The sequence below is a fragment of the Neurospora hispaniola genome (assembly GCF_033458365.1).
Source record: "Neurospora hispaniola strain FGSC 10403 chromosome Unknown B0T23scaffold_4, whole genome shotgun sequence".
Classification (NCBI taxonomy): Eukaryota; Fungi; Ascomycota; class Sordariomycetes; order Sordariales; family Sordariaceae; genus Neurospora; species Neurospora hispaniola.
The window spans coordinates 3,038,229-3,050,191 of record NW_026944409.1 but is presented as its reverse complement, the minus strand read 5'-3'; the positions used below and the strand labels follow the sequence as shown (position 1 = coordinate 3,050,191).

At 52.8% G+C, this 11,963-nt stretch overlaps 3 protein-coding genes across 3 annotated transcripts; 2 read left to right on the top strand and 1 right to left on the bottom strand.

Annotated features, from left to right (window-relative positions):
- Positions 1–2: 2 nt before the first annotated feature.
- On the top strand, positions 3–5,678 carry B0T23DRAFT_428983 (uncharacterized protein; the record flags this gene model as incomplete). Its single annotated transcript, XM_062840162.1, has 7 exons — positions 3–80; positions 145–211; positions 307–687; positions 754–842; positions 895–3,390; positions 3,440–3,653; positions 3,706–5,678. The coding sequence occupies 7 exons, from the start codon at positions 3–5 to the stop codon at positions 5,676–5,678; spliced, it is 5,298 nt and encodes a 1,765-aa protein (XP_062693200.1).
- A 747-nt stretch (positions 5,679–6,425) lies between these two features.
- B0T23DRAFT_315699 (uncharacterized protein) lies at positions 6,426–7,836 on the bottom strand (the record flags this gene model as incomplete). Its single annotated transcript, XM_062834877.1, has 2 exons — positions 6,426–7,215; positions 7,328–7,836. 2 exons carry the CDS (start codon positions 7,834–7,836, stop codon positions 6,426–6,428), a joined length of 1,299 nt encoding a protein of 432 aa, XP_062693199.1.
- A 719-nt stretch (positions 7,837–8,555) lies between these two features.
- On the top strand, positions 8,556–11,215 carry B0T23DRAFT_148573 (uncharacterized protein). The gene is made up of 2 exons (XM_062832490.1): positions 8,556–9,031; positions 9,090–11,215. Exons 1-2 carry the CDS (start codon positions 8,752–8,754, stop codon positions 10,937–10,939), a joined length of 2,130 nt encoding a protein of 709 aa, XP_062693198.1. The 5' UTR covers positions 8,556–8,751; the 3' UTR covers positions 10,940–11,215.
- The last annotated feature ends 748 nt before the right edge of the window (positions 11,216–11,963 follow it).

Sequence of the window (11,963 nt, the reverse complement as noted above, 5' to 3'; positions counted from 1 at the left end):
TCATGACCGCCCAATTGGTGGCATCCGAGCTTGCCAACCTCATCCAGGAAAGCAAGCGCAAAAATAATGACTTGCGCCAGGTCCGTATCTCACTTATCTCTAATCCAACTACAAAGAACCCATCATTGACTATTCCTGGTTTAGGCCGCTGAAAAGTCTCTGGAGGAGCTCAAGAGTCTAAAAGTGACATCTGAAGCCCAAATATCTGCTGGTGTGTCTTTGCTGTTCTTCACCTTCCTCACTGCCCAGGGGATAACTGCCACCACGTGTGATGTGTCTGATAGAAGCTTACACTTACTCGCCTAGAACTCTCTCAACGATCCAACTTTGTTAATCCATTTATCATCGCTTGCGGCACCAAAAATGTCAAGTTCACCGGAATTGCCATTGTTTGTCTTCAGCGGCTCATTGCATCACGCGCCCTGCCCAGGTTCAAGCTGAGCCAGGTTCTTGAAGCATTGCAACAGGCCACGTCAGCTGGACTAGATGTCCAGCTAAAGATCCTCCAAGCTCTTCCGTCTTTACTCTCCAACTACGCCGCCGAGGTGAAAGGCGAGCTTCTGGTTACCGCCCTCAACATATGCTTCATCTTGCAGTCTAGTAAAAATGCCATTGTCAACAATGCTTCGGCGGCAACCCTCCAGCAGCTTGTGGTGTCGGTCTTTGACAAAGTGGTAGCTGAAGATGGTGAGTGGCTCATCCTACGCAAGGATATAAAAGGCCGAGTATCGTGATTCTAACCACTATTCGCAGGCGCTGGGGGCGATGTCGAATATGTTGGGGAGGCTCCCTCCCAGCAAGGGCCGGTACCAGTCCAGGCTGCGGCTATGGATGCATACAGGGTATTTACTCTTCCCCTTTTCCTGCACGGGCTATCACATACTGATTAAATAGGTATTCAACGATATCTGCCTGTTGACAGAGAACCAACGACCCGAGTATCTCCGGTTCTCTGGCATGCCCCAGACATTCGGTCTCGAACTCATAGAATCGGTCTTGACCAACCATGCTGCCATCTTCACCACTCACCCAGAGCAGGCCGATATTTTACGCACTCGGGTTATGCCCTTCATCATTAGTGCTCTTCGCGGTAAACCGAACTTTGCAACCAGTGTCCGTCTTGTCCGCATCTTGTTCACTTTGCTCCGACGCCACCTGACTATTCTCCCCTCTGAAAGCGGAGATGCCCTCGACATCCTTACCCAACTGCTGGACCAGGACACTGCATTATGGAAGCGGTCACTCTGCATGGAAGTTTTCAGAGGTATCTTCGCCGATCATGCCTTGCTCCGGCGCATTTTCATGCTTTACGATGCGAAAGAGGGTGAAAAGAACATTCTCAAAAATCTGACGGCTGCGTTTGTGCGCGTCAGTACAGAAAAACCAACTGTGATTGGTCTCGGGCTCCAATCCACATTACCAGTCGCCAACCCATATGCAAATGCCGTTGCTTCTACGGACCAGGCCATGCTGGAGGCCAGTGGCGTTACAGGCATCATATCTGGTTCAGTCAGCTCAGATGGCCATAACACGGGCATCAGCACTCACTGGAGCACCATGCGCTCTCCCTGCATAGATCAGCTTGATAAGACGGACCCCCCAAGCATCCCAGAGTCATATGTGTATAGCCTAACCTTGGCCTGCATAACTTCCCTGTCAGAAGGCCTGGCAAAGTTCATACTCCCTCTTACCGTGCCTACCGAGGGACGAAGGAAAAAGAGTGCAAAGCCAGAGGGCGGCCGTGACTCGCCTGCTCTGACCGCCGATGAGAGACCCGGTACACCCAGTGAAGGGTTGAAGAATCGGGAGAGATCAGCGTCAGCCAAGCGAAACCCACTTCCAGTCAATCCGCTAACGCTGGAGACTCACCCTCTATACCCAGAAATCAAAGTATGCGCCGCTTTCATCGACGAATGCTGGCCGGCGATTCTTGCCACATGTTCTACGTTCCTATACTCTGCACTGGACTCGGAGTACTACCATGGCCTGGTTAGGGCGTTTCAGAAATTCGCCCATGTGGCCGGATTGCTCCAGCTCACTACTCCCCGTGATGCCTTTCTCACCACGCTTGGTAAAGCGGCAGTGCCGCCCAATGTCTTTACGGCTTGCCTCAATTCCAACTCATCCAGGAGGGACACTCCACTATCAGCCACTTCGGAGACAGGCGGCAGCTTGTTTAGCAACGCTCGCGGCTTGCTTACCCCAGAAAGCGCTTCGGCCCAGGCAGCAGAGAAGCAAAGGCAGCAATCGATGGACATAACTCCAGCTACACTCAACACCCGGAACTTGCTGTGTCTTCGGGCTCTTCTGAACCTTGGCATTGCTCTGGGTCCTACTTTGTCTTCAACTTGGAGAATTCTCCTCGAGACTTTGCAGCAAGCTGACTTTGTCTTGTTTACCTCGGGCAAAGCTGCAGGAAGAACACCTCTGGCGACCAGGGGGCCAGATCAACAAGCCGAGCAGGAAGCCAACGTACTATTGTCGAATTTCAACACCGAGATTCGCGCAGTAGAGACTGCTGCCTCCCGACTTTTCGAGAGCACGGCTGACTTTCCCAATTCTGCTTTTGTGGAAATTGTGGAGGCAGTGTGCGCTCTTCTCGTCAAGCATGTCGAGACTACTTCTGAGACCACGGGGCAAGCGCAGCCATCACCTCCCCCGGGGCCCCTTCGCACCCCCACTTTTACACACAAAAGGGTTCTCAGTATCACAACTTCTCCGGGAGCAGGTGCCAACCAGGAAGATCAGTTTGCTCTTGCCAAGCTGGGAGATCTTGCTTCCATCAACATGGAGCGGTTGCTTTCCTATCCTCCGGAAGTATCGGGCTGGACGCCGTTGATTACCGAGCTTATCGACACACTTAGTGCCTCTACTAATACTTCTCCGGTCAGAGCGCGAGCTGCTGAAACACTTGTGCGCATTCTTCTAGAGGCTGCTGGATCTATTGCAACTCAGCAGGAAGACGTTCGTGGCCCGATCCAGATTCGTATTCTCGAGGCTTTCCATAATTCGCTATCATCTCTTCGAGTCGAAGGTCGGGAGGTGTCCCTTAGCAATCACGCCACCGACATGGACATTCACCGAATTGTACTCGAAGGCCTCAAAGGCCTGCTTGAGAACTGCGGCGAGAGTCTTGTTCAAGGCTGGGATACCATCTTCGCCATTATCGATACAATCTTCGTCAAAGAAGACCTCCCAAAAGACCCTTCATCCACCACGACACCCCGACTTATGACGCGCTCAGTCAAGCTAATCCGACCTTCCTTTGCTTCTTTACAGCTAATATGCTCCGACTTCTTACCCTCGCTACCTAACCTTTGTTTTCTCAACCTCGTTGACACCCTATACAAGTTTTGTACTCAAGATGATGACCTCAATGTCGCATTAACTGTAAGTCACCTACGCCCATCCGAGTTGTGGTAACGCTAACATTGGACAGACGGTCACGTTCTTCTGGGCCATTTCGGACTTTCTTTCTAGCAATAGCAAGAGCATGTCGCTCACGCAGGACATGGTTAATGACTCGGGTGATGAAGCGCTTCTCAAGCTGGCTGCTGATCCCTCCCATCAAGATTCTGGCGGGGCGCTGTGGATGCTCCTTCTCCTGAGACTCACTTCAGTTGCCACAGATCAGAGACTAGAGCTGAGAAATAGTGAGTTTTTTGAGGTCCGTGGTGTCATGAGACTCACTAACAGGTTCCGTAGGTGCCGTCCAAACTCTGCTTCGGATCATATCCGCTTACGGAGATAGCCTGAGTCCTGAGGCCTGGTTGATCTGCATCAGGTCTGTGATTCTGAGGCTTCTTGCGTCGATAGAGGACGAGCTTCGGGCAGTTCATACGTCTCCAGCCAAAGAAAGAGACCAAGACGGCTGGACAGACACGGCCAATGTCATCATCCGGGGCGTTTCTGGACTGTTTGCTTCTTACCTCCAGGTACTTCTGGGTCATGAGGACTTCGCCACCACCTGGCAGCAGCTTCTCGGGCACTTTGCGAGAATGCTGGACGTCCAGATACTTGACATTAATGCATCCGTCTACAGCGCTGTTCGCGAAATTCTCAGGAGCTGTGCTGAACATGTTCAGCCAAGACTTGGCAAGGGCAGCTTGGATTTAACGTGGGATCTCTGGTCCAGGGGAATTCCAGTTCCCGAGGACGGAAAGGACGATAAGTCAGCGGACAACCAAAAGTGCCTTTTGGTTTGGGTTGAAGCACTGCTAGAACTCTACGGCCTCATTAAAGATGATTTTGGCGTGGAGAGGATCCGACGGATGCTTACCCTGCTCAGAGACGCCATGCAACATGCCACTCCCGGAGCATACGCCAGCGACACCGAGTATGTCACGCCCTTGCAAGGTCGAATCCTCCAGGTATTCTGCACAGTCCAGACAGACGTACCAAGAGTTCCATCCGCCATGATCACCCAGATAGCTGAGTTCGTCTCCCTGGCATTTGCCCAGGAGGACCCCGACAAGGCGGCGTCAGAAAAGCGCACATTCGTTGCCATGTCAAAGGAGAGCATGTCTATCTTGCAGTCCCTCGTCATCAAGCACGCAGCCGAGACTGACATCTACGAAACCGGAGCGTTCGCCGCGGCGCTCGCAGCCCTGGCCAAGCCCATCATCCTCAAGTACAAGTTCAAGATCGTTACCAAGTCATCACAGCCGTGGAGAGAAGCGACAAAGACAGTGCTAGCTGTGCTCAAGGCAACACTTCCCCACATCCGCGCGATAGATAAAGCTCGATCGACCGTCCAGGAGATATGGCAGATCATCGTATCCATCGCCAACGGAATCATCAGCGCTGACTGTTCCATCGCGCCCAGCGGCACGGACATCATGGACGACCAGAAGTTCGACATCTCCTCATTTCACAAGCTAAGGGAGCTCATCATTCCGGCTCTCGGCGCCGAGGTGATCCTTGATAAGACCAGGAAAGCCTACGCCGAAGGTCTCTTCCGGACATCCATCATCCACGCTCCCGCACCCGCCGAAGCTCTGATCATCTACGGCTCGGAGGACCATCACCATGACAACACCACCAACGGCAATCCCAACGGAAACGGAAGTGACGCAGTCGTAGACCTCGACCTCCTCTACAAACAACGACGTGGCCGCACCATCGACCCCCCGCCAACCCACCGCAGCGCAATGGCAGAAGTTTGTCTCGACGAACTTTTTGCTCTGGTCGCCATCCACGAGGAGGACGAGTCTCCTCCCTCCAAACCCACTTCCTCATCATCCCCCACTCAAGAACCCATCGGTACCACCTCTTCTTCTTCTTCTTCTTCTTCCCCTGATAAAACAACCATCCACGAATCCACCCACCCTCTCTACGTCCACCTCGCCCTAACCGCCGCCCCCTACCTGATCCTGCGCTGCGCGCTCTCCATCCGTTCGTACGTCGCCGACCAGCCTTTGCGCGGCCGTATGCCGCAGCCTTTGTCCCAGCGGAAAGAACTCTATCGTATCTTACGGGGCCTTGTGGACTTGCGATCGGAGCCGGACGCGATTCCGGATACGCCGAATGTGGATAGCGAGACCAAGAAGCATTTGTTGAGGTTGTACCCGTTGCTGGTGAGCATGGTGAAGGTGGCGGGGACGAGTGGGGATAATAGGGTTTTGGGTATGGTGGGGGAGGCGTTGGATGTGGTGGGTGGGGAGTTGGGGTGTAAGTGATTACAAGTAGGTGAGAAGGGGGGGTTGGAAGGGGAGAGAGGGGGGAATGGGGAAGGATGATACAAATGGAAAAGGGGGAACTGTAAGTAAGTGGGAGGTGGGATAGAGGATGGCTAGACGCGGAAGAGATGGATGGGGACAGTCAATGGGATGTGGTAGACGGAGTGAGTGCTAATGGACGTCGAATGGGATTTTTCCAGCCCATCAGAAAAGTATTCGTCGGTAATGAGTAGGGATGTTGTATTTTAGATGTTTTCACGAGCAAGTAGTAGTATCAGTAGAGCGAGATCATTCAATTATGTTATGTTTAGTCTTTTCAGGCCCATTTCGTTCTTACACAAACGTTAGCATGACTTCGATAAGAAAGTGATGTGATTAACAAATTCGTCCATACTAAACGCCATGCATGCTACTAGGGTGTTTCGAGCCCAAACGAGTAAGTAGGGTCATATCGCCATGCTCTTCTTCCAATACGTACAATGCTATGTTTGGAGTTTTTCTTCTTCCAACCTCTTTTTGTTACAACCACCGCACAGGAAGGGGAGGAGGAAGGGTAAGTAATAATACAGCCACAACCGGGCGTCAAAAAAATGGAAACTCTCTTCGCATCCATCTGTTTCTTGTCTTGCCTGTCAATTTGACTCGACTCAAACATCAACCCAACCAGTAGATATTCGGCTCATGCCTATGCCACTGAATTTCCTCTTCCCTCTTCTGGACATTTGTCTTCTCGTTCTCACAGCCCGACTAGCGCTGCTTAGTAGCCTGATCGAACCCCTTGACGATATCGTCCACCGGCGACTCCTGCTTAGCGACACCACCGGGCAAAGCCTTTTGCGAATCCGCCTCTTGCTGCTCGCCCTGCTGCTGCTGCTGCTTCTCCAGCAACTGTTTGGCCATCGCCTTTGCCTGCGCATCACCCACCTTGCCATAGACGCTCAGAGCAGTAGCAATCATGCCGCCAATATCGCCCACATTTCCCGGCACCACCACCGCCGTGCCCTCCTTGGCCAACTTGCCAAACGCATCGACGTACTTCTCCGCCACGCTCAGACTGACGGCATTCTGCGCCGCTCCCTGACCCTCCGCAATTGCCCTCGCCACCGCCTCAATGCCTCCCGCCGTAGCCACCGCCTTCAGCCTGATGGCCTCCGCCTGACCGCTGGCGCGGTTAATCTGCTCGGCCTTCATCGCTTCAGAGGCCAAGATGACGCTCTGCTTCTTACCCTCGGCGATGTTGATGGCTGACTGGCGCTGACCTTCGGACTCGAGGATCTCGGCCCGCTTGGACCGCTCGGCGGTGACTTGGCGGTGCATGGCTTCCACGACGGGCTTGGGCGCGTGGATGTCCCGGATCTCGTAACGCAAGCAGGTGACGCCCCAGGCTTGGGCGGCTTCGTTGATGGCGGCTGTGATGTTGGTGTTGAGGGCGGCGCGCTCTTTCAGGACGTGGTCGAGGGTGAGTTGGCCAATCTCGGAGCGCATGGTTGTTTGGGCGAGTTGGGAGATGGCGTATTCGGCGTCTTCAACGCCGTAGCTGTTGGGAGGGAGAGATGGGGAGGTTAGATATGAATAATTGTTACCGATGGCTGATTGAATGGTCGGGGGAGAGGCCCAGAGGGGAAGGGAAAGAAAGATAAAAGACGTACCTCGCCTTGTAAGCATCAAACACCCTCGTGTACAAAACACCATCGAGCTCGAGCGTGACGTTGTCGGCCGTGATGGCGCTCTGGCTGGGGATCTCGTGAGCAACTTCCTTCAGCGACTTGACGTAGGCGATGCGGTCGATGAAGGGGATCAGGATCGCCAGACCGGGCTGCAGGATCCTGTTGAATTTGCCCATGCGTTCGACGATCCAGGCTGTCTGCTGGGGCACGAAGCGGATGATGGTGTTGGCCGGTAGCGAGGGCTTCTGGAAGTACGTGGGGATGCCGCCGCCGCCGCCGAAGCCGCCCGTGGGGATGGCATGGTTGGCGCTGGTGTGGAAGTTTGATACTGCTGTCGAGGAAGTCGAAGTTGTTGTGGAAGCGGGGAGCAGAGCTCGACGACGGGTCGAGAGGGATCGCGCCGAGGTGGCCGTGGCCGATGTGAGGAGTCTTTGCTGATGTCGCGCGAGGGGCGCAAGGGCCCTTTGTGTTGTCGCTGCTGTCATGGTCATGGCTGTGTATGTGTGTGTGTGTGTGGATGTCGACCACAAGCAATTGCCGGTTGCTGTCGTCGGTCCGGTCGGTGGGTTTGTTGGTGTTTTGGAGTTGAACTGAATGGCCGCCGTTGGAGGCTCTGAAGCTCCCGTACAGTCTACAGCTGCGGTGCGGGTAGGTACGGGGGTACCTACGTCAGAAAGCGGATTGCCTGAAGGAGCTTGGGGCATTGGACCCACTTAAGCTACCATAGCAATGTGAAGGATTGACCCGGACTAAGCCAATCATCAGAAGCCTCGCAGCCTTGTGCATGCTGACAGCCCCACTCGAGATGGGAACTTTGTCGGCTCGTCTCTCTTCGCACAAGGCAACAACATGAACTTGAACGCAGCATCACACAATCATCACTTTTACCCTCCTGTTTTGGGCCAATTCCTCTTATTTCTAATCGATTGAAAAGCAGCCGCGTACAGATTGGAGTATCACGTTATCTCGTCGGCACTCGAGGCAGCAATGGACACCAGCAGATCAGCCGTTGACCCTCATTTAATGCGAAACGAATAACTAGGCGAGCTGGGCCTGGACACGGCAGGCTACGCAGGGGCGCGGCCGGGAAAACAAGCATCAAACTGAACCCAGCGAGCCCATTCGTTGACACGCGATATGGTATTCTTAGGTTGCAAGATAGTCGCCAGCTCTTTTCTGACACAAGTTCAACGGTCGACAAGATCCTTCCAATGAGAGTCTTCGACGACGTCCCACAGTAGGCGTCAGCTCCGGGGAGGCCCTTGTCTTACCATGTATAGTAGTGATCCGCCGACAACATAGGCAGGTCAGTATTGAAGATCTAGTCTTCGTTTTACTCACAATGTCCCTCCTTGAAGTCACGACTGGATCTTTCCCTTCATCATTCACGATAAGCATACATCACCATGGCCGACTACCATGAACTCAACCATCTACCCCAGGGCCAGGGTGAATATGACGAAAGGTTACATTTTGCTCCAGTCTCCGAAACAACAAGTTATAACGGAGCTTCGATAGAGGATGTGTCTCAGAAGGGACTGGACAAGTCCATGACAGCCGTGGCATATGAAGAGGTTGCGCCCGAATGGCCTCAGGGTCCTCAGAAAATCGCACCCAAAGGGTATATCTGGTGGATTGGGACCGTTGGCGATTTCATTTTGAGTGTCACGCCAGTGGCCTTCTTTGGTATGGTTTACATGCACTCGAGTCAAAAGGGTCTCTCTGCTGACCCCAAGCTACACAGTTATTGCTGCCCTCGCTATTCAATTGGAAGGTCAACCGACATATAACAACGAACATGGTGAAAGCCTCGTCGAAGCCACCAAACTCGCCCCCACCATCTATCCCATCGTTTTTGCGGCTGTAGCAAGCAGATTCTACAAAATACTTGGCCTGTGGAGTACCACCCGATCTCAAGGCATCTCCATCGGTGCCCTCGAGCAGATTCTTGGGAGTCAGAGCTTCGCCGGAAGTCTATTTCGCTTGTTCAGCGTGCGATCCCATATCAGCCTTGGTATCATGATCCTCCTCACATGGGCTCTCTCACCCCTTGGCGGCCAGAGCTCGTCGCGTCTAATCTTTACAACGATCCAAGTTTCGGACTCCAAGGCACTCGTGTATTACTCTACAACAGACTCCGAGTCAGCTTTCTCCTCGGCGAGCGGCCTCCAGGTAGCATCCTCAGCTACAAATTCTCTCTTCACTTCCAGCCTTATGGCAGCTGAAGGGCAGAGGCGGTCCACGACTGACCTTTGGGCGCGGCCCAGAATTCCTCGCCTCATAGATCCATCGAATGACGATTGGCAAACAATCCATCAAGCCGCAATGGAGGAAGTGGACTACGCCTCCTTAATCGGTATCAAGATTCTAGGGCTTGCAAACTTCAACGCAACCACCTCCTACAGCTTGACGGCTGAAGCAACTTACAATGATCTGGACTGCAAACAGGTGCAAAGCGGCGCCTCAGTCAACGAAACACTCGCTTACATACCTGCGGATAGATGGACTACTCCAAAATACTATGTCGACAAGAAGAATGACACAACCGGCAAACGACTCCCTGGTTACACCGAACCCATTGGATCACCAGACAACAAAAGAGCCAGCTTCTTTGTTACTTCAGACTATTCGACACCAGAGCGGACGTCAGGTGGACACCTTCACATCATGTTTGGTTCCCATGAGGGAGACCACACCTACACCTTATACAACTGCACTCTTCGAAACGTCCCACTCGAGATCGACATCCTCTGCTCATCGCCACTTGGCTGCGGTGCCCAACGAGTTCGGCGCTCCAAATCACCGCAATGGGACCAAGGTGACGCCCATTCTCCCTTTACCCTAGAAATGCCTGTTGTGCACAACATCCTCTTGAATTTCCCCTTTGCGGCGGGCTTTTTCGACAACGGAAGTCCCACATACCAATCCTCAATCGACAACTACCTCCGCGGCATCACCCAGTTCCCCTTCAAGTTGAACTATCTCAGCCCCTGGCCCACCAACATCACAGACGAAGCTTTCTCCAAGCGTCTCACCCTCCTGTTAAACACGTACTATTACGCCTCGCTCGATCCTTTTACCGCCACCGACTCCAATTACTCCAAGTTCCCCGTAGACACCGATCACATCATGTCTCAGCCCGTCTACCCCGGCCCCTATTTATACAGCGGATACCAAGGCGCATCAATGGTCATGGTCAACAACGCCACCGAGTCCACCCGTCGCGAGATCTACGGACTGAACCGGCAATGGGTCGCCATTCTCATTCTGTGCACAAGCATCCTGCAGATCCTGTCGCTTGCCGGCCTGTTCCTACGGTTAACCACGCCGGCGCCGGATATCCTCGACCATGCATCGAGCTTGACGCGCGAGAATCCGTTTATACCAGTGCCTAAAGGCGGGTCGGCCATTGGTGGACCGGAAAGAGCGCGGATACTGAGGAGGATGAGGGTCAAGATGGCGGATGTGAGGCCAGATGATCAGATTGGGTATGTCGCACTTGTGGCGACGACGGGGGTGCTGGATCAGGGGGTTAATGCGCATGGGGAGGTCATTTCTACTAGGGCGTTGAGTCGGTGGAAGCTTTATTGGTAATGGTGAGATCGCCGCAATCTCTTCCTTTACTTAAACTGTTGTTGAGTTATTGGATCTTCGAAAACCAATCTTTTTCATGCCTTCTATGCTACCTTATGTAAATCTTGCATTTAGGTGTCAAATCAAGTCGTGCCAGGTCCTACCTTACCATGAGGCCAGCGTCTAGAATTTCTCAATACGACTCCGTCCAGCTCACCTCCACTCCTCTTTCCATCGTCATTCCTTCATCTCGCTCTTGATCTTGGCTTATTCGTGCTCACCATTCCCATCCGTCCCCTCCCAAAACTCAAACTCAACCAACAAAAACACCACATCCACACACACCAAAATATCCCTTAAAGAAAGAAAACCTCTTCACCAACCCTGTTAACTCCCTAAACCTCACCGTTATAACCACACACACATTCCTCTCTTCCATGTTTTCCTCCTCTCGGTTTCGGTAACAATAAAATGCGCAAAGATGTTCCCCACGTTCCGTCCAAAACTCTTTGAATGGCACACATATCCTGTAATATCCACCCTACCCCCGACCCTTGACAACCCGTATGTAATACCCTAACCAGTTCCATCATCTCCTTACAAATTCCTAGCAGCAGGGTACCTCACACAAACCGGACACATGCCCGACATGTCCAGTATCTGATCTAACTCTCTGCATTGCCACTCTGGGCACATTGCTCTTCTTCCTCTTCTTCTCAGGCTTGCTCTCCTTATCATTCTTCGTCTTGCGCGACGGCAGGGCCAGTATCGCACCGTGATGTAGTGCCAGCAGTCGTATTGGCCTTTTTGGATTATGCACATTTTGCTTCTTTCCGTGATTTGATGAGGTGAAGTTGGTGTAGAGATGATACCTTACCTTACCTTACCTAGTCAGTGGTTGGGCTTCTTCCGTTTAGAGCTTTTTTTTTGTTGATGTTGATGGTCCAGTTGACTGCATGTTGGCGAGGTTATTCCATGAAGGTATTTATACCCCAGAGTCATCCATTGTTCACATCTGTTGTTATCCATCCACTCACTGCTGGGT